The sequence below is a fragment of the Chaetodon auriga genome, chromosome 18 (genome assembly GCF_051107435.1).
Source record: "Chaetodon auriga isolate fChaAug3 chromosome 18, fChaAug3.hap1, whole genome shotgun sequence".
Taxonomy (NCBI): domain Eukaryota; kingdom Metazoa; phylum Chordata; class Actinopteri; order Chaetodontiformes; family Chaetodontidae; genus Chaetodon; species Chaetodon auriga.
The window spans coordinates 7,909,629-7,937,389 of record NC_135091.1 but is presented as its reverse complement, the minus strand read 5'-3'; the positions used below and the strand labels follow the sequence as shown (position 1 = coordinate 7,937,389).

General features: G+C 44.4%; 1 protein-coding gene across 2 annotated transcripts; it reads left to right on the top strand.

Moving 5' to 3' along the window:
* Positions 1-516: 516 nt before the first annotated feature.
* LOC143336165 (uncharacterized) lies at positions 517-27,661 on the top strand. Of its 2 annotated transcripts, none has more exons than XM_076756118.1 (22): positions 517-713; positions 3,800-5,211; positions 5,822-9,326; positions 9,599-9,778; positions 10,753-10,791; positions 11,541-11,659; positions 12,791-12,947; positions 13,200-13,339; positions 14,867-14,993; positions 16,085-16,120; positions 16,795-16,955; positions 17,154-17,277; positions 18,285-18,430; positions 19,764-19,890; positions 20,625-20,654; positions 20,773-20,885; positions 21,367-21,499; positions 22,221-22,360; positions 23,766-23,889; positions 24,727-24,885; positions 26,738-26,900; positions 27,543-27,661. In XM_076756118.1, exons 1-22 carry the CDS (start codon positions 711-713, stop codon positions 27,629-27,631), a joined length of 7,227 nt encoding a protein of 2,408 aa, XP_076612233.1. In that variant the 5' UTR covers positions 517-710; the 3' UTR covers positions 27,632-27,661. The 2 variants fall into 2 exon arrangements, with proteins under 2 accessions (XP_076612233.1, XP_076612232.1); XM_076756117.1 differs by lacking the exon at positions 517-713 and adding an exon at positions 3,440-3,512.
* The last annotated feature ends 100 nt before the right edge of the window (positions 27,662-27,761 follow it).

Genomic DNA, 27,761 nt, shown 5'->3' with positions numbered 1-27,761 from the left:
TTTGTGGATGTGACGCTGCATGGCGTTGGTGTGTTCAATTCTCACGCTGCTGGTGTGTGTGTGTGTCTATGAGAGAGTGGCAGGTTTTGGGGTGTGAGAATAGTTGTGTCACTGGTTTTATAAGTGAGATCCTGGGACAGAGGAAGATCGTGCATGCAGGGGATTTTTAGGGTTCCCCTGCAGAATGAGTATAGATTAGAGTAACACCTAGAGAGTGCACAGGACCAACAGTGAGGACAGATACAAAACCACCAGAGACAATAACCACTGAGACTCTTTCATGTATTGGACAGAAAAATGGAGCTCATGCACCTGGAAATACACAGTGAAAACCACTAACCACAGTTTGTACAGACTCTCTCTGTATGCAGTCCTGACAAAGTTGCACAATAAGTCCCCATATCTGCCTGCTGTGTCACGGTAGTCAAAGCCTCGGGGCGTGTTACCTGGCCCGGCCAGATTCCACCAGCCCGAGAAGAAAAAAAAAAAAGACACATCTGAAGCCACATTCGCAAATGAACACCTGTCTGGCCTTTTCTCCTTTTAGAGCGCACTAAGTATTAATCAGGCGGTGCGGGTGCAGACTCCCTGTTGGAGCAGGTTGCCTCACCGGCGGCGGCGCACAGAAAGGCTTCATTCTCATGAAGGCTTTGGCAGCAGGCTGCGTTTGACTGCTTTACTCCCGGGAAGGCAGCAGGAGCGCTGGAATCATGGTAAGATCTCGCTCTCCGTCTCTGGCGACGCGTTTTTGAAGAGATGAACTTGGGACCAGTGGGCTTTTCGGATCGATAGGCTGAGCTATTTGTGGACTGGGTCGTCTGGATGTCAGTGTCTAGCCTCGGGGCCCCTGTTTGTTTTGGTTTTTGTGGGGTTTAAGTTTGTCTAGAAACCTGTTAGACCGTCGCCAGGAGTGCGTGGGCTTTCAAAACCCTTTTCAATTTTTATTAAAGAGTGAGTTTTGATCCCTGGGACTGCTTTCTATGTATGTAAACACTTCACGCCATATTTCCAAACACCCACAATAAAGAATAAGCCTAATAATACTGTAGGCTTATCATGACGGTTAGCCTAAATGTCAGATATAATACCCAGCAAGAACAGGTATGGTTTTTTTTTTGGTTTTTTTTTCTTTCTTTTTTTTAACCAATCATACCACTCCCACACCTACAGGCAGCGTGTGTCATAATGAAAAGTGAAGGAAAAAAAGTTTGAACTTTTGCCACCTTGATTTTTGGTTCTTTTGCTGGATTAAAACGAGCAGGTAAAGGGTTAAATTCCTCGACTCAGCAGCATGGAAAGACTGACTCGAGCTGCCCGCCAAGTGAAACAAAAAGCACGCAGGTTTGGAAAAGTTAAAAACTGACTTCAACAGGCTCTGAAAGCCGCACAGTCACTGCGTCATTTCCGCTGGAAAAGTTTGTTTGGACACGGCCTCTTTGCTGCTTTCAGGTGCTAAACTGAATGTGGGAATTCTGAGCCCCATACACATCGTCCATGCTTTGGTAAATATAGGACAGCAGTGTCACTTTACTCAAAGTCTTTGCGTGTAATCTCAAACTGGAATGTTCAAACCTGTTTTTGCAGCCCGTGTGAGGAATATTAGACACAGTGGCTCCATTTTGGAGAGTTTTTGGGAAGAGCATTTTTTCGCATGCTGCTTTTGTTTATTAAAAAAAATGACTTCCAGATTTCTGGATTTTATTTGCAGACTTGGTCTTTGCTCTCTGTTGTGAAGGCGAAGACCTACAGGAGCAAATTTGGACAGGCTCAGCTCGAGGTCTAGCAAGTGCTTCACATATTTGACAACCAAGTGATACTTTGATACTTGAGGTGCTAAGCTGCTATGTGTCAACATGGGGGTTCTTGTATAATCCCATTTCCACTGTTTCATGATAAGAAATTCATTAAAATGTCATGACAGGTTATCTCAAGCTCATATGTGCTCTTTATTCTCCTGCTGTGTACTGTAGTAGTATGCATACAGAGACACGTATCAACAGGTACTGTGAGTACTGACAGTAACACTCTATTTTGAAGGCAAATGTACACAAACATGTAATTTCAAACAAGACGTGCAGCTGTGCAGTGAGTTTCACAAGTTAGGAGACGGCTCCATGATGTGTGCCAAACACATCCATTCCAGTCCATATAAACCACAATAGTAAACAGATAAGCAATCTAAACAACAACCTTGTTTCCAAAAAAAAGTTGGGACGCTGAGTGAAACATAAATTAAAAACAGAATGCAGTCATTTGAAGCAAATTAACCTTTTACTGACAACAGTTTTCTCAGGTGTTCCTGAGCCCATGTAGTAATATCCTTTATAAATTCATGTGTTCACAAAGTGGTGAACCTCGCTCCATCCTTGCTTGTGGACAACCTTTCCAGGATGCCCCTTTCGCACACAATCATGATACTATCACCTGTTACCAATGGAATTTACCTGTGGAATGTTCCAAACAGCTGTTTTTGGAGCATTCCACAACTTCCCCACTCTTTTGTCACTCCTGTCCCAACTTGATTGAAACATGTTCTTGGCATCAAATTCAGAATAAACATATATTTCCAAAAATCAATGAAATTGATGAAGTAAAATATTAATTATACTGTCATTTGTGAACCCAACACTCACACACAAATAAAAACAAGTTGAAAGCTTCAGAAATACTGGAAATAACAAAATACATATATGTTTGTAGCCTGTACAAGCTGTGGTTTAAGATATCCAGTTTGAAGATCTAACAGCTTCTAACAGCTACGCTAAAAGTACTGATGTGATTTCATTGTGCCTGTGTGGGAGTTGTTGAGCCTTAAGGTTATTTGGTGAAGTGTAGTTTCAAGTTTTAAAATGTTTGTTTTTCATCCCAGAAAGTAAAATATTCACAAGCATAGCTGACAGCAGCCAGTTATACAGTAAACTGAAGTTTAGTTTGCCACCAGTCAGACTAACTCTGCAGTCTGGTGATTAAACACTTGTTGACTAACCGGCTTCTCGGTGACACTGGTGTTAGAAGTTACCGAGGAGCCCTTGAAGGCATCATTTTACCACCGGGCTGCGTGAGAGTAAGGGGCAGAACTTCATCAGCGCCCATATCTGCGATGCTGCTCTGCCCAGCTTGTGTAGTTTTGGATGCTTCACTGGATGCCAGGAGGACTAAACACGACATGTTCATCAGTTAGAAATGCGTCTTAGTGCAGATCCTACGCTGTACAACCCGACAGCACTTTATATTTTGGAGAGGGGACGAAAAGTTTTCTTCTATGTCTAATTAAGGGTGAGTTGATTTCGAAATTGCTGCCACAAGGAATTACTCAGAGTTAGTTAAGGATTGATGTATCACTTAAAGGCAGAATGTCTTTTTTTAATGGTCATTTTCTGCTTTTCTCTGTCTCTTGTTTACCCGTTGGAATGATTTTGTTTTTGTTTTATGCTCTTTAGGAGTTTTTGTTCTAAACCAAAATCATGTTCACAACCTACATAAAGAATCTGAATGATATGGTATTTTCTACGGTAAGCTTACAGGTTGTATGCACTCCTGCATGCCTTTGCTATGCTGAGAGATGCATGGCCATACTAAAAAATGTCTATGACAACCATTACTTATATTCAGTTTAGATCCCAAGCCTGCTCTCCCTTTCCTTTGTTCCATGGCAATCTATGGTATTTGCACTTCCACGTGTAACTGCTGTCAGTTCATTTAAGGTTAGCGCATATTCATCTGAAATACGCATGTTTATTAACTGGCACTGCACGTGTAAGCAGACATTTATGTGAGTTATTTCTCTGCTTTGCTTTAGTCTGAGAGCCCTGAGACGCAGCCGAGCACTGGGGTCTTGGGCCGTATCGGGAGCTGGTTCTCTCCGTGGAGGGGAAACGGTCCGAAAAGTCCATCTGAAAATGCCTCTCCGACTAGCGATCAGGCTCTTAAATCAGAAGGACAAGATGAGAGTGGGGGGCCTGACCCAGTGAGACCCCAGGCGAGGGGACAGCAGTGGGTGGAGGAGGAAGCGCAGAGTTCCAATCCCAATCCACTGGGTTTCTCCAGAGACATTTTCCCCTGTGAGGACAAGGACGCCACGCAGTCTGCCCACAGAGACGGCTCCGTTGTGAGCAGCAGTGAGACAGCAGACGGAGTTCCAAGAGAGGAGGAGTTTGTGGGGAGCAGAGAGAAGAGAATAGGGCAGGGCAAGGAGAGGGAGGAGAGCAGCAACGGTACTTCAGCGAGCGGGAATCCTGAGAAGAATGCCAGTCATCTGACACATTTCTCTTCCTCTACGGAGCAGGGAGTGGCGTGGGACTGTGACCAGGCCCACTCTCAGCCTCAGGCACAGAGACAAGCACAGACTGGCAGGAAGCTCCATGTGTACCTGGAGGAGACCAGCGTGATTCAATGTGGCAAAGACACCTGCTCTGGACAGGAAATTGTCCGCACCGAAGTCACAAAAAGCCTCCAGGTCATCCCCAAGGCAAAGTCTTCTGCGGGTTTTGATTCACCAAAGAGCTCCAGGTCAACAAGTGGAGTCAACATAAGGACAAATGTGAGTCCTGCTGCTGGGACAGAGAGTTATTACAGCAGTCTAGCAGGAGTGTCACTCAAAGCACACAAAGAATCCCAGGTCAAGCCTGAGCCTGATAAAGACCAAACAGAGGCCAACAGCATGGGGCGTAAAAACGCATCCAGGAGGAGAGTGAGGAAGAACTCTCAGGGAGATGGAGACAACAGCCCCCAGGAAAAAATGTCTCCCCACACCCAACCTGTCCCAAAGGGATTCCCTACATCAGATAGCTCTGTGACCAGTCCTCAGGGCAAAAGTCCAAAGACTCACGTGGGAGAGTCATCTGTAAACTCCTCCTCCAAGCACAACCCCACCTCTCAGGCCTCACCTGACGGAGGGGAGAGCAAGACTTCCTGCCCCGACTCAGTCAAGCAGTTGGACGACTTCCAGGACTCAAACTCAGCCACTGCAGCGACTGTGACATGTGTGGTTGATGGGGCCGCAGACATGGAGGACGATTACAAAGTGGAAAGGAAGACAGAGACTCCGGAGTCCAAACGCAGGAGTCTTAAGATTTCTCGAAGTGAGGTCAAGCTTTTTCCGAAAAATGTGCCTTTGAAACAAAGTCCAGCAGAAGACAACCAGGATTTTAAGTCAGCATTAAAGACTGAAGATGAAGCAAAGGATAAGCCTAAAACAGAGACTGATGGAAGGTAAGTCTTGACTGAAATGTGATTACACATGGTTAGATGTGGTCAGAACAGTTTGTGCTTTGTGACTCACGGTTTTCCAATCATATATTCCACTTATAATGCTCTATTTATGAAGAATAAATATTCAAAACCTTGTCTTCCCCCAACATGAGCAGCCATTTTTTAACCGACCCGCCAAGCTTTTGTCTAACATGACATTGCTGTCAAAACAGGGAATGTGCCTTAACTGCTATGGCTGGAATAGCACAGATGTATGCACAGTGAAACAATGGTGTGTGTCATAACTCAAGGACCAGCCCTGCGCTTCAAAAAATGGCACTGCACGGTCGAGATAAGATTAAAATATAGGTCAGATTAGACTTGACAGATCACCCAGACATGAAACTAACTGTCGTCTTTGTTTTCATATTTGTGTTTTCTGCCTGTTTAGCACTTCTGTCAACTGTGACAGTTTGTGTAGCACATTTAAAACAAACTTTGACTTGACAGACAGCATGGTGCATATTCATGAAGTTTAATACATGAGTCAAAATCAACTGTACATCTTTCAAATGTTGCAAAACATAAAATGTAAGTTTGAATTCAAACCTTCTCCTCTTATCATACACAGACTGCACAACTTGAAGAAAGTAGATGAGGAGCCCAAGCAGGTCCTGAGCCGTATTGCAGATAAGATCAGCCTGTTTGAGCGCCCTGCGGGGAAGGTCAACAAGCAGGCCTCGCAAACCCCAAGAAGTGCAGATGTCTCTCCAGTCAGGAAAGGCACCGACAGGCTGAAAGCAGATTTTTTGTTGTCAGATCAGAGGTCAAGATCAGCTGATCGTTATGACACGGCCAGGTCCAGCTCGGCGTCACCCACCAGGGAGAGGCAGATGACGATCAAGGAGCGAGCGAGGAACTTCACAGAGGCATCTAAGACAAATGACAGGGCAGCGCTGCCTCTAAAGGCAGCAATGAAAGGAATGTCTCAAAAACCCACCTCGTCTGTGCCAGTTGCTGCATCAGTGTCACCAGAACTAGACAATCAGGGTAAACTGGATATTAAAGAGCAGATAAAAACAAATCCAGAGTCAGAGATAGCATTAAAACCAGATGGACAAGATGTTGTTGTTGGGGGGAAGACTTCTGTTTCCACAGAACAACCAAAAGACAAAGTGGCCTCGAAAACAGCACATCAAGGTACGAAACCTCACAGTGTTGAAACAAATGTTCCAGCTAAAGGTCCAGGGGATTCTGCAGAACAGACCAATAACATTAGCCAACAGTCCAAAACCCCCAGCAGAACAGGCCCCCGCCCGAAAAGAAGAAAAAGTAGGGAACCAACCAGTCCCGTCAGCCCAAACAGTGAAAACAAAGTGGATTGCTCAACAAATAAGCCAGAGGTCATCACTATAAAACAAGACCAGGTAGATGATTCAGAGGAGACTGCCTCCGCCTCAGAGAAAGTCTCATTACCGTCTGATAAAACCCAAGGAAATACATCAGATGAGCAGTCATTGCCTGACACCAAACAGAAAGTATTAAAAAAGGACCTGAAAGTGTTAGACAAACAGAAGAAACAGTTAGATTTGTCATTTAAAAAGGAGAACATTGCCAAGCCGGCCAACAGACAGGAGCCCGAACCATCTGTCAGCAAAGATGAACCCGATACTGCTGCTTGTAGCAGTGGAACAAAGACGCCTATTGACAAGGATGCTGTTATTTTACCCCCAAAGGAGGAAAAGGCTGGGGGGGACAGCCTCATACTCACACAGGAGAGGGAAAAGGAGTCCAAGGACAGCAGAGAAACTCCAGCCTCCTCCCCCTCGCCTGTGGTTGAACAACCTATTGAGAAGACTCCTTCGAAGGAGCCAGAGCCACCAGTGAAACATCCCAAATTAGATAAAGACTTGTCAGTGCAATCTGAACCAGAAAGTAAAAGCAAAGTGAAGGAGCCCAGTGAGAAAGACGCAGGGCAAACACAGCAACCCCAACACAAGGGCACAGAGCTGATAAGGAAGGCTGAGAGTAAAGACGTGGGGAGATTAGAAAAAGAGGAGGGTGACAAAATAAATCGGACTGAGGAGAAATACAAAGGGACACCGCAGCAGCTCCTGAATTCAGATAAAACCCCCGTGAAGGTCAAGGTGTCCGACAGTGGGCAAGGTATCTCAGGGACAGAGGGGAGCGTTGCTAGGAATGATGAAAGAAAAAATGCAGAAAGAAAAGAAAAGACAGGGCCAGCGAAAGACAAAAGGAAGCCAGAAACCAGCCGAGCAGAAGCAGCCTCTGAGTCCTCAGAAAAGACATCAGACCTCCCTGTTCAAACACAACCCGGCAGACAGGCAACGACTACACATCCACAAAAGGCTGCTGTTTGTGCTGTCACCCAGACTAATGAGGAGGCCGTGAGTGTGACCAAGAGTGATAAAGAGCCTTCGAAGGGAGAGACGGCAACAAACGTGCCGGCTGAGCTGCAAGCAAAGTCTACAGAAAGCCCTGGAACAGAAACGGTGGGGACTGCAGCAGAACCACAGCCTGTTTCTGTGTCTGTGGAAAAAACAGAGAATACACCAGATGACTCATGTGCACATGGAGCTAATGATGCTGAGCTCGCCAGCCCAAAGCCTATTACCAAAGCAACTACGGCAGTTGAGGAAGTGACTGTAAAAGCTACTAATGAAAGTCCACAGGCTGACAGCACGGCACAGAGAGCATCGCCTGTTAAAGAGCCTCCTCCGATGTCTGTCTCTAAATCTGTGAGCAGCGAGGGAGCAGGGCAGGAGGATGGGAATGAAAGTTCGGCTGTCAAATCAGCGCCCTCAGAAGTCGACATCTCAGGGGATGCCGTGAAACTCGCTCCTGGACGCCCACAGCGTAAGGCATCAAAAGATGCAGAGAGCTCAAGTGGTATCACTACACTCAAGGGTGCAGAGAAAATGGCACAGCGGCCTGCTGATAGTGCTGCTTCTAGCTCTACAGTTCATGTGGTAGAGAAGAAACCTGAGAAAACGTTCGATTCAGCTACGAATGAACTTTCACCTGCTGCTAATGGTCATGTCTCTGCACATCCACAACTCAACATGGTCAAAAAGGAAATGGCCAACGCCAAGCTGAGTCAAACTCCAAAAGCACCCACTTCCCCAGAGGCTAATAAACTAATCCCAGACTCAATCCAGCGTTCATCCATGAAGAAGCCCCTTTTGCCACGGGGACTAAGCAAAGATGATTTTGCAATACAGCAAGACGCCCCCTCTAGCTGGTTGGATGTGGATTTTCCCAAACGAAAACTTAAAGTCCCTGTACCCAAACTGAGCTCCGCTGCAAGTGAGAGCAATCTCCTGGACACTTCTGGTGAGCTAGATGATGAGGATTTCATTGAGAAAATCAAGAATCTTTGCGCCCCGTTCTCTCTCCCACCACGTAAACACAACATACTGCGGCCACCTCAGCCGCCATTCGCTTTGCCCGCCATCAAGGAGGACCACTTTGAGAAGACGTTTGACCCTGATGAATTTAAGTTTGGCTTGAGGAAGCAGAATAAGTTCACTGTAGACACAACCCCAACCACCTTGGCCAAGCTCCAGAACTTGGACACAAAATCTGGCCTGAAGCCTGCCAGGGCTAGTTTGGCAGACCGGAGCATGCTGATCAGCAGCCTTGACGTCCACAGTCGCCTCAAGGACAAGACCGCCGTCAAAGATGAGGAGGATGCCAAGGAGGAGAAAGATGAGCAGGTCAAGGTGAAGTCTCGCTTGGAGGGGAGCTGCGTCTTCAGCAACCTCAACTCCTCCATCATCAGAGGGAAGAGGAATGGAGCTCAAACGCAGGCAGAGGGCACCAACTCTGCGGAAGCTTCACCTAGCGAGACCCAGCTAAGCCCTCCACCTTTATCCCAGCCACCCCTGCCGAGCCCAACTGCCACAGCTCCACTCAGAGACACGCTGGCCAAGCAGAGTCCAGCCCCTAGCAAGAGAGAGGAAGCCCAGGCTGCGGAGCCTGTGGTCAGTGACTCATGTCCTCCGCTTCCTTCCTTTAACGACATCAAGCTGCCGGACTATTTAGAGAAGTACCTCCCGGGAGAACCAGCAAAACCAGTGCAGAGCACAACAGGACAGCAGCAAGACAAAGCCGAGGTTAGTTGCTCTGTATGTTACTTTCACCAACTTGAAATGATTGGAATGTTAAGGAAGTTGCCCTTATAACACAGAGATTTCACAGATAAAATAGCTCAAAGTTACAGATCAAAGACAGAGTGTTTTAATCATCATGAAAGGAAATGCCAGAAGGGAAACCAAGCACTCTTTTTAAACATGTCTCAAAAGAACAACACACTTCAATGCGTTAATTTTTTTTTTTAAGTGGAAACCCACAAGAAACAGTTTTACACTTGCCTCATGGCTTCCAGGTTATTGGAAAAATGTCAGCTCCAGCCGGTAGAGATGAAGCAGACCACGCCATGAAACCAGGTCTGGTGTTTCCTGATGCTGCGCCTCCATCTTTTCCTGGGATTCCTCCAACCACGCACCCTGCCCTCCATGAGCTTAAGCAGCCTCCGGCTCTGCCACACGGGATAGTTAGAAGAACTGTAAGTGTGCAGCATACACACTCTTAAAGGATACCTAATGCTTTACTATTACAAATTAAAGCTCTTTGAAGTACATGTGTGTGAGATTAGACTGCATGTTGCACTGGCAGGTGAGCTGGAAACTATTTTTGTCTTAAAGCTGCACTGCCTACGTTTATATGGAAAAATTCACCTGTTTGTTAACCCTATTTGCATTCTGGCACCATCATGAGTAGGGAAGCTTCTCAGTCTACACAGCACTGGATCGCACTGGTCCCTTTGATTTCATTTGAAACCACTGATTATTTTGCTAATTTTCATTTGTCTTTCCCAGCCATTTCCAAATAATTTCCTAATCATTTTATAGGGAACTATGCAATTTGGTGTTAATAATACGGAAAAAAAGGACTTTCCTTTGAAGGATAGCTCAATTGAAAACCCATTTGTTGCATGTTCAGTTGATAACTTATTAATAATGAGAAAATCAAGAAATTTCACTGAAAGTTTACAACATCAGTCACAATTTCCCAAAGCCCAAGCTGACTCTAAATTGGTGGTTTTGCTCGACCAGCTGTCCAAAAACCAAAGTTATTTAGTTTACTATCAAATAAGGTGAAGAAAACAAGCAAATATTCACTTTTGTGAAGACCAGTGAATTTTTAACATTTCATCTAAAAGAATTACTGCAGTCATTAATTAGTGTAGCTGACTTGATGTTGCTGTTTTCTTTCGCTGCCATTCGTAGCTGCCAAACTTGCAAATTGCCTATTTTGTTAGAATGCTGGATTAAGAAACTCTTTTTTCCGGCTGGTGTGTGCATCCGAATACAAATCCAGAACAGTGTAGTCTCCACGGACGCACTGTGTCCCTGGAAGTAAACTGAAAGGTCAGGACATGCAACAGGCACAGAGCTGCAAATGAGCTTCTCCAGCGTTTCATAGATGTTTCCCACCTAATCTTTGCTGCAATGATAATTCTTTGTTTTTGCATTCTAGATAAGAACCGCCAAGGGATTTCACAGGCGTCCTGGAAAGGTACGGTCGGCACAGCTTTGCCCACATACTGTGGAACAGAGACAGCGTGGGGAGAGGAATCTGGACAGACAACTCTCTGTTCTGCGAAAACATCTGCTTTTCATATGGGGTTCTTGGGGGTAAACAGTGTATTAAAAAAAACAGTCTAGTGCAAATGCTCAGCTGGATGTGATTACAATGAGGGAATTTGGTTCTGCCAACGCGGTGCAGAACTTGTGGTTCTTCATTATTGTAGAACTTTAATAGTAGCTGCTGAAAAAGAAGAGAAAAAAAAGTAATATATTCCCCTGGTGCTCAACATTTTCAGTTTCTTGCCCACATGTTGTTTTAATTCAGTCTACCTCCAGCTTTAGCCGTGCTGGGGATCCACTGTCATGACGGGCATTAAACGCACAAACAAAAGAACAACACTGCCTGAAAATAATAAGACTATTGCTGACTCCAGAGTGTCCAAACCAGACAGTTTTTGTCGCTCATTATTCACAAACTTCAGCATTTTGTTGGCCTGTAAACTTAAAATGGAGCTTTTATTTTAAAGCGATGCATTATATGAACAGTGCGAACATGCTTTGTGGTGTTGGTGAAAATAAATATGCTTTAGTGTAAACATAAACGAGAGAGGAAACAGAGGAAAGAGCCATACCATTAGGTTTTCACCACTCCTTGAATCATGATTTAATGTATGGAGTAAACGTGTTTTGCTGTTGATGGTTTCTCTTCTTGACCCTGCCCTTCGTGTCTCCATGCAGATGGTGTTGTTTGAGAAGACTCAGTTCAGTGGCCAGGCATATGAAATTTACAGGGATGTAGCAGATGCAACCTCTCTGCAGCTCTCGCCTCTCATATCTGTGAAGGTCATTAGAGGATGGTAAGTAGAAATACTCAACCGGAACTTTCAGAAAATGTGCACTGAAGTGTTGCTCTAATTGGTATCAAGTGGCTTTAGGAGCCAGTGTTTCCTGTTAAGACTCCTGGATGTGTCACAGGACTAATTTAATGGGATATCAGCATTGAGAGTTTCATACTCGTTATGTACCAACTCTCACACTCTTTCCCTTGAAAGGGTCCGTGGTGTGTGTGTGTGTTTACAGTCAGTGTCACTCACCAAAACAACCTTGTGTCCTTGAGGCTTGGCAGGCAGTCTGAATGTGTTTCCCTCCCCATAAAACATTAGCAAAGCAATTATGGGGGTGGAGGGTGTATCGCATGCTGGTGTACATGCATGTGCGTCCCTTTGGGTGTGCAAAAGAGCAAACAAAACAGCCAGTGTAAAACTCCACTGGGTACTGGCTATGTCATGAATATTGGTATATATTTGAATAATCACTGTGTCCTTATCATTATGTGGTTATTAGTCAATGTGGTCACTGTCTTTTCAGTGTCAGTGGCTTAAATAATATTTAAAGGAATTTTTTTTTTACATTTTGGGAAGAAATAGAAGAGAAGATCGATACCACTCTCACATCTGTCCATTAAATGTACTGTTACAGCCAGCAGCCTGTTAGCTTAGCTTAGCACAAAGACTGAAAACAGGGGGAAACAGCTAGCCTCTCTGGTTTTTGTACTGATTAAAGATATGATGTCTTCATTTGTGAGCTTTTTTGGGGGCTTTTGTGGTGGACCTCTTTGTCACGAGCAGTTACTTCCTGATGCTTGTTGTCGCCATGAGGTTGAGATGAGAAATTACTGCTACTGGTCAAGAAGTTGTCCATCGCTTAACACCTGTAAAACCATGAATTCGCATGAAAACAACTCACATAAATGACATGTAACAGAACGGCCGAGTCTTAGTTAGTCTACTAGCTGTAACTTGATATTTAGCAACAGTGGTATCAATCTTCCCATCGAACTTTTGGCAATAAAAGAATTTCCCAGAATGTTGAGATATTGCTTTAAGAACACTTTTTATATCACATAAATTTATCCTGGCGCTTCCTCTTTTCTTTACCAACATATAATTATGTGATTCTGCCATATGATCATTGTGTTTTCACTACAGCTGGGTGCTCTACGAGAAGCCAGACTTCCAGGGACGCACCATCGCCTTGGAGGAGGGGGGCATCGAATTGACAAACATGTGGGCAGAGCCCGGGATGGAGACAGAACCGCACAACAGCCCACCAATGCAGATCGGCTCGATTCGGCAAGCTGTCTGGGTGAGTGCACTGGATAAATACTTCGACCTCATTTGGCCCTCGGTGTTTCAGTATCTACATCATCTTGGCTTCGCATGGCCCTCTGAAACTTAGCTAATATGTGATATTGCTTCATTTATATTCACTCCAGAGCCCATAAGAACAGAATAAATGTGAAAAAGAGTCCGATCTTCCCCGGTTGCACTGCAAAGGAATGATTTAAGAGCCGGGCCTCTGCTGATAATTGCTGTGTTTGTTTCCCCCTCTCTGTAGGATTACAGCATCCCTCATATTGATCTGTTTACTGAACCGGAGGGCCTCGGCAGAGTAACACCTTACCATGATGACACAATAGAGACGGGCTCATTTGGCATCCCACTGAGCACCGCTTCCATCCAAGTGCACTCTGGGGTGTAAGTACGGCTGTTCCAGCAAAAACCGATCATTCAGATCTCTGCGATTGACCTATGGCAAAGCGTACCTGACAGTAATGAACAGGCTGACGAAATGAAATCGTTAGGGAGACACATGATCTACTTATTGTGATTGATCCGAGTGGTAGAAAGGTAGTTATGTGGAGATTACATTTTATTTGAAATACGATACAATCGGGTGCTAAAGAACCAAGATGTAGTGCCATTGCTTTGTAGCAGCAAAGCATAAAGTGTAGGTGATGGGACAATCACAGTTTTCTGCATTGATCTTTTATTGCTAATGACACAGCAGACGATTACCTTGGAAATCTCGCCTGCTGTGCTCAACGCAGAGCCGTCAGAGCCGAGAGATAACGATCATTACGACGCTCCTCAGCGTTCATCTTTGTCTTTGGTTTGACACTCGCTCGTTTGCACTCTCAGGAATGTCTGTCCTGCTGTTGCATGTTAGAAAACAGAGAGAGAGAGTGGGTGTTGGGGAACTTGGAGAGCAGAGCGCAAAGGTGGAGACTAGATGGAGAGTGAGAAACAGACAAAGGTGTGGAGAGAATTTGGCAAAGGGTAGAAGGTTTTTCCACGTGAGAGGTGGAGACAGTCAGGACGTTTTGTGCCCTGCCCGTGAGGAGGTTAAGGACACTAAACCTTTTTTTTCCCACAGCTCTTTTTTGTAGCTCTCCAGCTTTAGTGGAATCCAACATTTTAGAGATTGTTTCAGCATTTCTCAGCATCTAGACTAAACTAATTGCTGTCAGATGCCAGCTCATCAGTTTGAAATAATTCTGCTCCAGCAGCTCCTCCTGTTCGCTCTGTGACAAGTGGAACAACTGTTAACCAGATGTAATGCCGGGTGTAACAAATGTACTGTAACAGACTCCTAACTCAGAGCTCACTGACCAAAATGACTCACGGGCTCCTGTTATTATATATCTCTCAGCACCATAAGGCTGGCTTCAGTTCTTGGTATCACTTCCTCAGCGCTGGCTGAACGAGCTGGGTTTATTTTTTTCTGCCAGTGGCTCACATGTGGTCATTGGTATGAGGCTTTGTGTTGTGCTGCATAATGGCTCAAAATGCCAGAGGTAGGGGCACGGTTCCAACAGAGGCTGCCCACACTGAAAAAGAAAGGCAAAGGAAAATGCTTTGAACTGAAGCATGCCATTCCCAAGATGCTTTAGCCTAAGACAAATAGCTTTTGTTCTCGGCTGTTGTTGCATGACTCATGTCTGAAGTATGTATTATAACTAATTAAAATAAAACTTAACGCACTGAGTAAATTTACTGATCATACCTGGAGCTACTGATATATGTGGGAAAGCAAATATCTTCTTGTTAGTTCATCTTCATGGCAGTGATGCCTTGATGCTGTTTTCGAAAAGCAACAAGCTATGCGAGGTTGTGACTCAGTTATTTTAAAACTGCCGAGAGGTTAGGTCAGCCGTAATGTGGTGGGACCCGTTGGCTTCTTGCCTAATTAACATTCAATCTGGCTGTTTCTCCTTCCATTAGGTGGCTGGTGTACAGTGACCCAGGCTTCCAGGGCATGCTAGCTGTGCTGGAGACAGGAGTGTACCCTTTTCCTGAGACCTGGGGCTTCCCGTCACCATTTGTTGGATCGCTTAGACCACTTAAAATGGTGCGTATTTCTGTCTACTGTTGGATACGGATGGTGGAGGATGACTGTGATGAAGTTAATTTGCTATTTTTAGCAAAGCTAGCAATGTGGGTCTCCGGCAGTGTTTAGGCAGCCGACCACTTTGCTCCAGACTGAAATGTCACAGCAACTGTTGGATGATTTGAAATGAAATTTTGTGCAAACATTCATGGCTCCCAGAGGATGAATCCTACTGACTTTGGTGAGCGCATGACTTTTCCTGTAGCAAGAGGTTAACATTTTCAGTTATCAGTGAAATATCTCAGGAAATACGGAGGTTTGGTACAGATATTCAAGGTCCCCAGAGGATGAGTCTTAAGATCCTGACTTGACTCGAGTACCAAGATGAGGTTCACATTTGCGGCTTGTGTGAAATGTCTCGACAGCCATTGGATCGATTTCCATGATAACTGGTTCACGCATTCATGTCCAGCTCAGGATGAGAGGAGGTTTTGTGGCTTTTTATCAGGTCAAAATATTAATCTGTCCGATACTGGTTTGTGAGCAAATACCAGCAAAGTAACGGCATTCCCATCAGCCTCAGCTGTATTCTGTGTTTAGCGCTGATTAGCGAACGAGTGCACGCTTACATGCTAAACATCAGCACGTTAACATGCCGAAGTCAGGAATTAAATTTACCCTCACAAAGCTGCTGGCATGGCTTTAGACTTTTCTTCTTGTTTTCATTCAGCTCTATTCTGTTCATCAGTAACTGTGTGCCTGCTAAGTCACGTGTAAAATGACAATGATAGAATTACATGAACACGCTTTGCATTTTAATGTTATAATTCATTATTGTGACTCTGTAATGAGAGTGTTATGTCAATATCCTCTGTCTGGCACTCTGTTCAAAGACCGTCAATGTGAGAATCAGCAGTAATTAAATACCCACAGGGACACAAGTTCAGGTCAGCGTGTTCTATAAATTCTATTCATTTTCTTATCTCTCTGTCACTGTTTCGGGGAATTGTCCAGGAAAATAAAACTGCTTGTGTAATTGGCGACTGTCTTGCTTCGAACTGTGTACATTTAATTAGAGAAAATGCCTAATGATGATGATGTCTCTGTTCCAGGGTGGCTTCAAAGTGGAGAATCCCAGTGAAGTCAAGGTAGGATTGGCATACCCCTCTGCAGTTTTATTTTACCTCACTTGTATGTTGCACATGTTTAATGGTAATAGAAGTCTTTTTAAATCTCCAAATTATAGTCAGCAAATGATGAGCTGTGATTACGTTATTAAGAGAAAGCATGCTGTCTGAAAGGCCGCTTGTATTGTGCATTGCACTCTTCTCTTTTTTCTGTTTGGTGTTATTTCAAGCCAAAACTAGTTGTGATGTCAAGGACTTTCCAATGCAAACCACACTTTATTTTGGCAGCAGGCATTTTCAGACCTCAGGATGAAAGATAAAGAGCCGTTTTTCAGACTCTGCTTCTTGTAGTGTCATTCAACATAAGTGCAAGGTGAAAATCACTGAAATGTGCATTTATGTAATTCTGCACTGCTCACCAAGGTTTGACAGCATTAACGGTGAATCCATGTGTTTTTCACTTCATTTGTGGCTACGCTGAACCACAGCAGGACCTTCATCAAGACATAAAACTCAAATGTATTCGATCCCATTTAGAAAGAAGTCTTTAGCTCTCTCTCTTTAACTGACTATCTTGGGTCAAGTGTCAACAAGTGTCTTTCTGTGACTAAAAAGACTTAATTGTATTTGAAGAAACGTATCTATATAAATGATCAGTCAAGCTTCATGTGAGCTCTGTCCTTCCTCTATCGCAGGCTGTGGTGTACGAGAAGCCTGGCTTCGAGGGCTCCTGTTTAGAAATCGACAGTGACGTTTTCAGCTTTTGTGAAAGTGAAGGAGGCATTTCTGCAAATGGAGCAAACCTTGACTCCGAGAAACTGAAGTCCGTGGGCTCTTTAAAGATCATCGGGGGACTGTGAGTCTTTATTCTTCTGTCGCACGGTTCATTTTCTGTGCTGGCGCAGGATTAAGCTAGGTGCTAATCTGCACTCGGAGCAAGGTTTCTGCAGGACGAACTTCACTGCCAGCTGGTGATTTTGAGGTTATATAACGCGGTCGCAATTTATAAATACAGCTCTAACCAGGAAAATCGCTGCACTCCTTTTCTTTCCAGCTGGGTGGGCTACAGCGAGCCTGGGTTTGAGGGCCAGCAGCACATTCTGGAGGAAGGAGAGTACCTGGACTGCAGTTCCTGGGGAGGCTCAGAGCAGCTGCTGTCACTGCAACCAATACTGGCTGTGAGTACCTCACTGTACACCTTTGTGTGACCAAAGTTAGCTCATAATACACTGCTATGCGACGAAACGCGACTGTGGTATAATGTTTCAGTTGTGGGTTTGTGAAGGTCAGGATTAGTCTCCAAACTGGAAAGCATTCTGTGTTCCCTCAGAAAACAGTTTATTCTTCTCAGAATAGAAAATCCACATGAAAGCACTCAGACCAAGACTTTCCACATAAACTCACAGTATTGACAGTGTATAGATTTGCAAGCAAGGAGACTCAACCTATCTATTGACTATACCCTGGTTCCTAAAAGGTTGGGACACTGTGTGAAACGCAAATGAAAACAGAATTTGATCATTTGCAAACAAACTGTGTTTACTGACAACGTGTTCCCGAGCTCATGTAATAATCTCACCAAACCACACAAAAAGCAAAAACAAGTTGAAAGCTTCAGAAATATTGGAAATAATAGAAAACATACATATTTGTAGCCCGTACAAGTGTGTGTACCAGGACTCAAGATTAAGACAGATATGGATTCATGCGGGCAACACAAAGAAACAAGTTCTTTCGCATTTGCAAGATCCAGATTATTAAGATGAATTCAGACAGTGAACAGATACAGAGATGAACAGATTGTGACGCTCGTCAAGCAAATCAATCAAATCTAAAGCCGAGCAAACACGACAAAGTCTATCTTACTTTCAGTGTGCAGGATGTGACTTTTTGTGCCTGAAAACTAGAACAATAGGAACCCATGTTGTTGAAAGGGAACATGCTGTTCATGCTCTTGATAATGTTATTTCGAAAGTTCAACTTGACTTGTTTCTTTACCACCTGTATTGTTAATGGTTTATGAAAATGTCAGTGGTTCATAGAGGAATATTGGACTTTTTTATCCCCTTCCAAAAGGGGCAAAGACAAAAACCACTGCCACAGAACACGTGGACTTGTTCATGTGTGATGTGTCGTGGTGTGATGCTCATCAGATTTTCACCAGGTGGTTTCATTCCTGTCACAGGATTTCATGGCTCCTCACCTCAAAATGTTCAGCGACAGAGATTTCGGCGAGCGGGGAATGAACATTGACCTCACGGTGCCTGTTATCGACTTGGATGTCACTGGTTACGGCTTGAAGACGCAGTCAATTGATGTCATCCGTGGCGTGTAAGTGACAAGTATTACACTTATCCCTGTGACTGTAGCTGCTGTGTGAGCAGTAATAGGAAGGTCAGGGCGTTCACGGGATTATTTCTGCCGCTAAAATAAACAAGCCAAATCTGACTGCATTTATTTGAATTCCTCGGATGCCTTTCCACTGCAAGACTCAAGGTGTGTTCCTGATGAAGTATGCTTGCATCCCTACCTGCTCTGCTGCTAAGTACACTGCGGTGCATGCTTCAAGACTCATTCCTACGCCTCAACCTGACAATTACTCGAGGCTACAGTAACAGCGAGGTCTTGTGAAGCCGTTCTTTGCAAATCAGGTGCGTAGCGGGAAGGCTGCCGCACCCACGCTGACAGGTCGAGACAGATTACCTCGTTCACTAATGTTTTGTATGCCACACCTCACTTCCTGTTGATGGAAGTTGGTCTTGGAGGATGCGTCTTCACGCCCTTATACAGTTGTAATGAATGTGAAATGATTGCATGGTGTGTAGGAGGAGTTATGAGACACCTGAAAGCCTGAAAACAAGGAATGCCTTTTATATTTAAGTGTGTCGTTTCATCATCTTTTTTATACAATATGCAGAAGAGCCAAGCAGGGCCTGTGCTCCGGCGCTGTTTTGATTTCCGCGTCCTTATGCTATGATCGGGAGTAAACAAAACCAGGTGCAAATCAGAAAAAAATGAGAATTATTCAAATCAGAATAATGAAATGCAGAATGGTGATTGTTGCTACCCAGGGGAGAGACCGACAAAATGATGAATAATGTGAAGGGGAACATTTTGTCCTTCTTTAGCAGGCAGGACTCTCACGATGTCGAGGGGTTATTCTTGCTCTGCTGCTAGCCTGTTATTAGATCGCACGGCCTCGCCCATGCAGTGCTGCCTTCCCTACGAGCCTCTGATTGGTACAGTGCGTTGTTGCAGCAGTTGCTGTTGTTGTCTAGCACGCTAGGACAGACACGGGCCCACAAATGCAAATACAACCACAGTCTGGCGCAGGAGCAGAAACACCCGAGCCGTCCACAACAATACGCACTCGCACAGCCACCCAAGATGTGCCACATTTACCAAGAGAGTACATTCAGTACATAACTGTTGAGATACCATCATGTGGGGGCTGATTATCGAGTTGGACTGTGACCAGGAATTGTTGACTGACGTGATAAATGAAAACTTTTACATTTCATGCTGTGAATTCTCGTGGTTAGCAAGTGTGGGTGCATCAAAGACTGTATTTCTCTGCAATGAAAAGGGAGAAAAAACAATTCGGAAATGTCAGTGCAAAATTAAAGGGTGATCGTGCCTCTCTCCCCTCTGTTTTCTCTCTCAGCTGGGTCGCATTTGAAGAGCCGGGCTTTTGCGGTGAGCCCTACATCCTGGAGAAAGGCCTGTATGGAAGCCCGGAGGACTGGGGCGCACTGCAGCCCAGAATCGCCTCAGCGATGCCTGTTGTGCTGGTGAGAGCGATGACTCAGACAAAGTTATGAAATGTTGCTGTTTTGCTCTGCTGGAGAAATCTGGATTTATTAGAATAAATTATCCTTTAACTGTGATATTTCATGTTCAGTCACTGCAGCAGTGTGTTCCCCTGAGCTGCACAGTTAGTTTCACATAATCACTTTACTTGTAATTTTAGCAGTCTGCGATTAATAATCGAGCAATTTTGCAATATTGGAGTGCTTGCTGTATTCTCACTTCCCCTAGTCGTCCCAATTTGGCTAGCCAAGTGCTTTCGCGGCATATGACCAGTCACAACACTCACTCTTGTGACCAAGTCAAAATTTAAAAGGGAGAGCAAGAATCTCCGGGGGCACAGACAAGCCTTTGTACAGGAGATGATGTTTGGGAGCATGAGGCGCAGGCAAAACAAGAGTAAATTGATCTGCACAAGAGGAAAACGCTTGTCATAAGACTGAATGTGAAAACATCTTAGATCACAAAGGTGAGTCATCAGGAAGCTCCATTTCAAACCAGATGATGGCAGATTTCATGAAAAGTCGACTGTGGTGGTGCAGCTCCACCCAGAACTCTCTGACAATCCTCTGAGGCAAAGTGCAGCAAAATCATGTATTTTCTTACCACATGAACCACTGCTGTGTTTACATTCAACATAGAAATATGCAAATAAACCCTTTTCTCATGTGATTCAGTGGGTATAAATGAGTCTCATTAAGCTGTGGTTTCCTTTCAGGATGATTTTGAGAACACAGCCAAGTTTAAGGTAGGTGGATTGAAAAGGATGAATGATCACATCTAATCTCTCTGAGGTGGTGACTGTCTTAGCTGATGTCGAGGGGCTCGGAGGGGGTGACTCAGGCGGTTTGCTCTGTGTGCCTCAGGTGCAGCTCTTCTCTGAACCGGGTTTTCAAGGCTCTGTTGTGGCTCTGGAGGACAGCGTGGCCTCCCTGCAGGACGGCTTCTCTGTGGCCTCCTGCAAGGTTCTGGCCGGCAGGTGAGTAATCCCGCGCTCTATGGACAAACTATTACACTGTGGTGATAGTGATTAAGTTGAATCAGAGCTATTTGAAGCCCTTTTAGCAATAGGATCCTTTTGGATTTCCCAAAGGTGATCTGATACAATTGTAGCTACATATTTCTCATATTACAAAAGTATCTCTGGGACTCAGATCTGCTTCAGGCTGCCACTACTCCACTTACTAAAAAATATCTCATAATTAATTGCTTTATCCCGTTCACCCTCTGGCATGAATAATGTAGCATAGCGTGCATATTGCACCTCACTCTGTGCTAGCAAGTAATTTAATGTGCGTGTTAAAACTGGAAACCGACATCATGCACAATAGTTTGAAATGGTCATCATCTTTCTTCGTCAGGCCAGAATGAGAGTGTCATGTTGTGCCCCTCTCATGTGTGTGTGTGTGTTAATGTCTTTGTATATCTGTGTGTGTGTGTATTTATGTAATGACTTTCAGCTGGCTGGCATATGAGGGCCAGGACTTCGCTGGCAGGATGTATGTATTAGACTTGGGGAGCTACCCAGACCTGAGATCAATGGGCTGTTTCCACGCAAGCTCCTCCATCCTGTCACTACAGACTGTTGGCTTTGTAAGTGTTTTCTGTTTTTCAGTCAGAATAATCTTTCATTTTTAAAACGGGGAAAAAAACGAATGCAGCAGAACCAGAGATATCATCTTTATTATCTCACGCATTCTTCAATGTTCATCCATGTTAAAGCGTGGCGCCTACATTACCCACAAGGCAATGTGACCACTGACAGGTCGGTCTGAGATTTGGGTGTGTTTCGTTAATAGTTAATCTTTAATGGAGTAAATCATTATGGTTCATGTGAGTGGTTCCACTCGTGCTCCAGCTCTCATCGCCGTTGCTCTCAGCCTCATTTAGCAGTTCGCTTGTGAACACTGGAGCGTTTAAGGCCAAGTATTTCCCTCAGGAGTTGGCAGACACACAATAGAAGCGAGATATTTGTCCTACTGTGACAAATGAACACTAATGTCTGCGTCTGCTGGATGAGTGAAAAGTCATGTTTGCTAATAGGTTTGTCAGTCGTCAAAGGTTTCAAAATCTACCAAGCCTGCATCACGTGTGAGGCACCTAATCTGAAGATAATCTCAGTTCAGCTTGTCTGTCATTGTTCTCCACACAAAATGAGCGCGTGAATGAGTCACCACGACTGACCTACAACATGACTACAACAGTTACACAGGGGAAGCTGCCGGGGGCACAAAGGAGTGAGTGTGGTATCTTAATTTCAACCAGCAGCTCTCCGCCTACTCCGTTCCTTAATGTACTTTCTCTCTCTCTGCAGGAGTTCTCACTGCCATCCATCACTTTGTTTGAGCGGAGTGGTCTGCGGGGGAAGAGGGTTATTCTGACAGACGGATCAGTCAACCTTCAGCTGGCTGGAGGTTGCAGCAGAGTCCAGTCTGTGCTGGTGGAAGGAGGCATGTGAGTACATTACAACTGCGGGGTGCTAACTCGCTCTGCGGGGATATAAAGCAGCTGCAGTTTTTTCCTCTTGGTATGAGTTAGAGAGGTTCATGCATAACAGGCTGTGTGTGTTTCTAGTCGGGTGTGAACCCACCCTGCTGCCAGGAACACGTGAACCAGAATAATATCCTTTGCTTTTTTCACTTGGGCGCCCTTCAGTGGCGCCTGTTGGTCCTCATCAGCTCCGCTTCTGAATCTCTGTTGATTTCAATCTCTTCTGAATCTTTTTCTAATTCAAAAGTTAGTCACTGCCAAGTCAGAAGCTTTTTAAGCTGTTTGTGGTGAACCACACCCATGTAGTGTGCCACTACTGTAACAGTAATCCACAGAGGTGTGGAGGTGGTGAAGGAGATAACTCTCAACAGACGAAACGAGGTACTTCAAATTCAAGATGAAAGACTGAGAGATACTTGATATTTAGGATGAAACACATAGAAAAAGATACAAAGTCAAGGGTGTGTGTCTAAATATACGGTGTGTTGGTGTTCTCTTCAATGGAAAGTATCTTTACATTTGCAAGAACGATGTTTAATCCAGGTCTGTCGGTGAATATGGTCTCCTGAGTTATTTTATAAGACTGCGTAGGTAGGTGGCCTCTTTGGCCTGTATGCTCAGACATGACATTTCATGCTTTCAAATTAACTGCATACAGAGTGCAGGGTCAGCACTATGGCAGTGTGACAGTCCTGACAGAAGGAGCGATGATGGAAACCTGCTGCTGATGTGTGAGATTTAGACTGGAGATGTGAGCCCATGCTGTGGAAATAAAAGGCTCACAGTGAGCCAGAGCTTGTCTCTGCAGTGGCACATTCCTGCTGCCGGAGAGACAGGCAATCATCCAAAGAACAGAGCCATTGAGACCAGAGTTAAAGGCTACATTTAGAGTCATGGCGACATTGGACGGGCGTGCAGCTCGGCACATTTTAGGAGATTATGTCTGGCAGAGTGCTGCGTGGAAGGGAGGACTCATGATTTTTTTGTTTGAACTTTATTTAATCAGGATGTTCTCTCAGGCTGACATCTGCTTGCCAAAATGCAGCATAATGTCGAAGCAGCAGCAAGGAAGAGGAGTAATGAAAGAAAGAAAAATATGAAAGGCATTTTTCTTCTTGTTTCACTGTCTGCGCCAACGGTCCATGTCTGTTAAAGCAAAGAAATAATACATGGACAGAAAAAACAGTTTTCTGTACAGCTCAAATTCCTTCAATAGGAAACACTTTTGTAAACAGTATTTATCTGAGGACTGACAGTGATTAATCAGGCCAGTCTAAGCGCCAAAAGAGAGCACCTGAGAACGAAGTGTTGGTTTCCCTGCAGCTTTTGAAAACGTAAAACTGTGTTTTTGTCGTCTTTTTGTGAGCAGGTGGGTTTTATATAAGGAAATCAACTACCGGGGAGCTCAGATTTTGCTGAAGCCTGGTGAGGTGTCTGACTGGCACGCGTTCAGCAGCTGGCTGAAGATTGGATCCCTCCGCCCTCTAATACAGGTGAGTCCTGATGCTCCGTGCTTCACCACGATGGTGAAAATGTTTATTTGTACATTCCTGTTTTAAGCTGTTAATTTCACCTTCAAACAGCTTTCATTTAAAACAGACAAACAGCCTGTTGCTTCATTGATTAAGACTGTGCATGTCTTGTTTGTTTTAGGCTTGTCTGTGCAGATGCAAGGCTGCCTTTAGATTAAACCCTACAAAATGCCAAAATTGCTGTATATGAGTCGTACTCATTATGATCTTTCAGGAAAAAAGTGGTAGATCAAGGCAGGCCAAATGTGACTTGGTTTTATTTCTATTACAGTTATATGTCGATAAGGCTGTAGGCTACAGGCGACATATGTAGCAGGCTTAGATTTGATAGCACAATTCAGTGTAGCGGTTGATTTCTGAAGACTTTCTGTAAATGCCTCCCGTTCCCAAAAAGTGCCGTCGCCAGGTCTGATTCAAAAAGCACCTGTGATTTGATGAAAGCTGCACAGAGCAAGCCTCAACAGCCGACTCATTTTAGCTCATTTTGTCATTGTTATAGTAATGACATTTGCAGCAATTACTGAGGATTATTGCGGAGAATTGTGATCCTCAAGGACTCACAGCACTGATCATTTCTTGCCTTTACATTTCTCACCTTCAATTCTGACACTGAACTTTTCAGGCTGGTTTGTGTGGAGCTGAGAATAGCTTCCTTCAAAGCTTGGTTATAATTTTGTAAAGGTCAAAAAAAATAAGGCACAGACATATGTTGCACTTTAACGTGTTTTTTTAAAAATGATGAATCCCGTTATTCGCTCTCTGATCATATGCGTTTTTACTTGTGTGTTTTCTGAGTAGAAGCAAGTGCACTTCCGTTTAAGGAACAGACAGACGGGGCTCATGATGTCTGTCACCGGCGACTTGGATGATGTCAAGCTGATGCGGATCCAGGAAACGGAGGAGACTGATGGATTCGAGCAGATCTGGTTCTACCAGAATGGACATCTCCACTGCAAGGTGCCAGTCTCATCATTGTACCACAAACAGGTGTCTAATGTGTAGGGAGAGCAGCAGCAGTGCAGCAGTCCAGACCATTTCAATCATGTCAAGATAGGTCCAATTAGAATCAAGGCCAGGTACAAAGCAGGTCAAGCAAAGGATAAGACTGAGACTAGAGACTGAAACTGGGATATTAGTAGCAAGAACCTGAGCGTCATACTTACATACTTTTATTCACAGTGCATACAGAAAGTTTTCAGACCCATGTTTTCCACATTTTATTATGTCTCAGTTAATCTATTCCTCATCCATCTGCACATAACACTCCATAACGACAAAGCAAAAATAGGTTTTGCAGACAAATCCCATTTATCAAAGTATTCCAACTTCAGTGAGCACTCGGTGAGTCTTCTTGAAGTGACCCTACCAGCTTGGCTCGCTTTTCTGTGGGAAGTTTGCCCCATTCTTCTCGACCAAACTATTCAAGCTCAACCAGGTTGGATGGAACTTGGATTTACAGCCATTTTCAGGTCTCTGCAGAGATGCACGACAGGTTTGGGCCGTTCCAGGACTTTCAGAGTTTTCCCAAAGCCACTCCTGTGTTTTCTTGGCAGTAAGCTTCAGGTCGTCTTGTTGAAATATGAACTTTCTCCTCAGCCCGAGACCCTGAGCTCTCTGGAGAAGGTTTTCACTCAGGATTGCTCTATATTTCTAAGTCTTATCCTGACTAGTCTCACAGTCCCTCTTGCAGAAAAACACCCCCACAGCACGATGCTGCCAGCACCGTGTTAAGACTGTAGGGATGGTATTAATGAGGTGATTCTCAGTGTCTGGTTTCCTACAGACACACACACACACACACACACACACACTGTTGGGAATTGTGACCACATAGTTCATTCTTGGTTGGTCAAATCAGAGGATTTTGTTTCTCATGGTCTGAGAGTCATTCAGGTCCCTCTTGGCAAACTCCCAGCAGGCTGTCATGACTTAAAGGGAGGAATGACTCCTGTCTGGCCGCTCTGCCATAAAGTCCTGATTGGTGTAAAGCTGCACTGATGGCTGTCCTTCTGTAAGGTTCGCCCATCTCCACACTCTGGATCTTTCTCAGTGACTTTTGGCCTCTTGGTTACCTGTCTGACGGAGGTTTGGCTGGGCAGACAGACTCAGGAAGACTGTTTCCAAACTTCTTCCATGTGAGAATGATGGAGGCCACTGCGCTCTTTTAATACTGCAGAAATATTCTTCTATCCTTCCTCAGATCTGTGCCTTAAATTCTCCCCCACAGAGCTGCAGATGCTCTTAACCTCATGGCTTGCTTTTTCACTCTGACATACACCATCAAGCGTGAGAGCATACGCAGACAGGTGTGTGTGCCTTTCCTCATCAGGTTCAGTGAACTCAATTAGGAACAGGTGAACTCCAATCAAGTGGTAGAAGGGTCTCACGCTGAAAGAAGTACGACGTACCAGAGCTCAATCGCGACTGTCACAACAAAGGGTCTGAATACTTTAAAAAATGGGATAGTTCAGTCTATTTTAATAAACATACTCCAAAAACCAGATTTTGCTTTGTCATTGTGGAGTATTGTGTGTAAACTGATGAGAAAAAAATGAATCCATTTCAAAATGTCTGAAACATAAAATGAGAGACTTCAAGCTCTCTACATGCACTGTAAGTCACATTATTCATGTAGGATTTTTGGTATTAATACTTCAGTAAAGGATCTAAATATGTCCTCTGCCACTGTCTATACCCACATGAAGCAGCACATAACAAACAGTTTGTTTAAACACTGGCTGATCCTACATGAAAAATAAAATGTAAATGTCACTGAGGAAGCTACCAACTCCTCTGCCTGTGTTCCCAGCTGCTGGAGGAGTGCTGCCTGAGTCCCAGTGGCAGTGTGACGATAGCAGGAAGCCGCGTGGGTCTCACCCCAGAGCTGGACAACGAAGCCCACCTCTGGAGCGTCACTCCAGACGGTTTTATCCGCTACACCCCCACCTCTGATCTGGTCCTGGAAGTCAAAGGTGAGCATCCGTCTGAGACGTGACGTGTAAATCTTTAAGATTTGTATGCAGGACCTTGAATCATTTGTACTCGTAGCAGCAGCTGGAATGAGTTTGACACAGTGAAATATTTCAAGGTTACATATTTCTTCAGTGTCAGTCCAATTTCCATGCACTTTACATTCAGGTTTTACAGTCAAGTCCATCTATTATGGGACATTGAGCAAATTCTACAATTGTTTTCAAAGATTCTTTATGTTCCCAAGAACGCCACACTACTGTTATTTGATGCTACTTCCATTCATTAGTTATTAACTCTGGTTCAAACCAAGCTAATATTAGCAACAGGACTGTGAGATGGTCACCCTGAGCAGCTTCCTGTGTGTTTGGGTTTCATTTTAGTCTGGGAGTTTGCATCACTGTCAATTAGTGACACCTTGTGGACTAAATAATGTCAGTGTACAAACTTTCATTCACTGCTCTCAGATTATACTTTGGATGAAACGCATGGAAAAATTAACCTTACCATATAATCTGACCCTGGATGAGCACTTATATTTAATATTATACAGATTATCCCAGAACATGAAGTCATCCCAGCTGCATTAAACACCCAAAATATGATGCTTGTGTCGACATTAATAACAAAACCTTCTGTTTCAGGGGGCCTTCACTACGACAAAAACCAAGTGATTCTAAACACACTTGATCCCAATAAACTACAACAACAGTGGGACTTGGAGATTATATGAAAGTAAGTGAGCTGCTGGACTGGATCCCTAATATTACCAGAGGCACAGCTCGCAACTGGAGGCTCTGTTATGCAGCTGCAAAACAAGCGCTCAAGGACGAGGTACGTCATTGGAGATTATCAACCTTTGC

What these genes read in the sequence shown, in the direction of transcription:
- LOC143336165 (XM_076756117.1), top strand. Translation starts at nt 3,465, where the DNA reads ATGTTCACAACCTACATAAAGAATCTGAATGATATGGTATTTTCTACG. An exon ending in GTGAAGGTCATTAGAGGATG is followed by an intron (nt 11,660 to 12,790) that starts GTAAGTAGAAAT and finishes TTTTCACTACAG; the next exon opens with CTGGGTGCTCTACGAGAAGC. An exon ending in CGATTCGGCAAGCTGTCTGG is followed by an intron (nt 12,948 to 13,199) that starts GTGAGTGCACTG and finishes CCCTCTCTGTAG; the next exon opens with GATTACAGCATCCCTCATAT.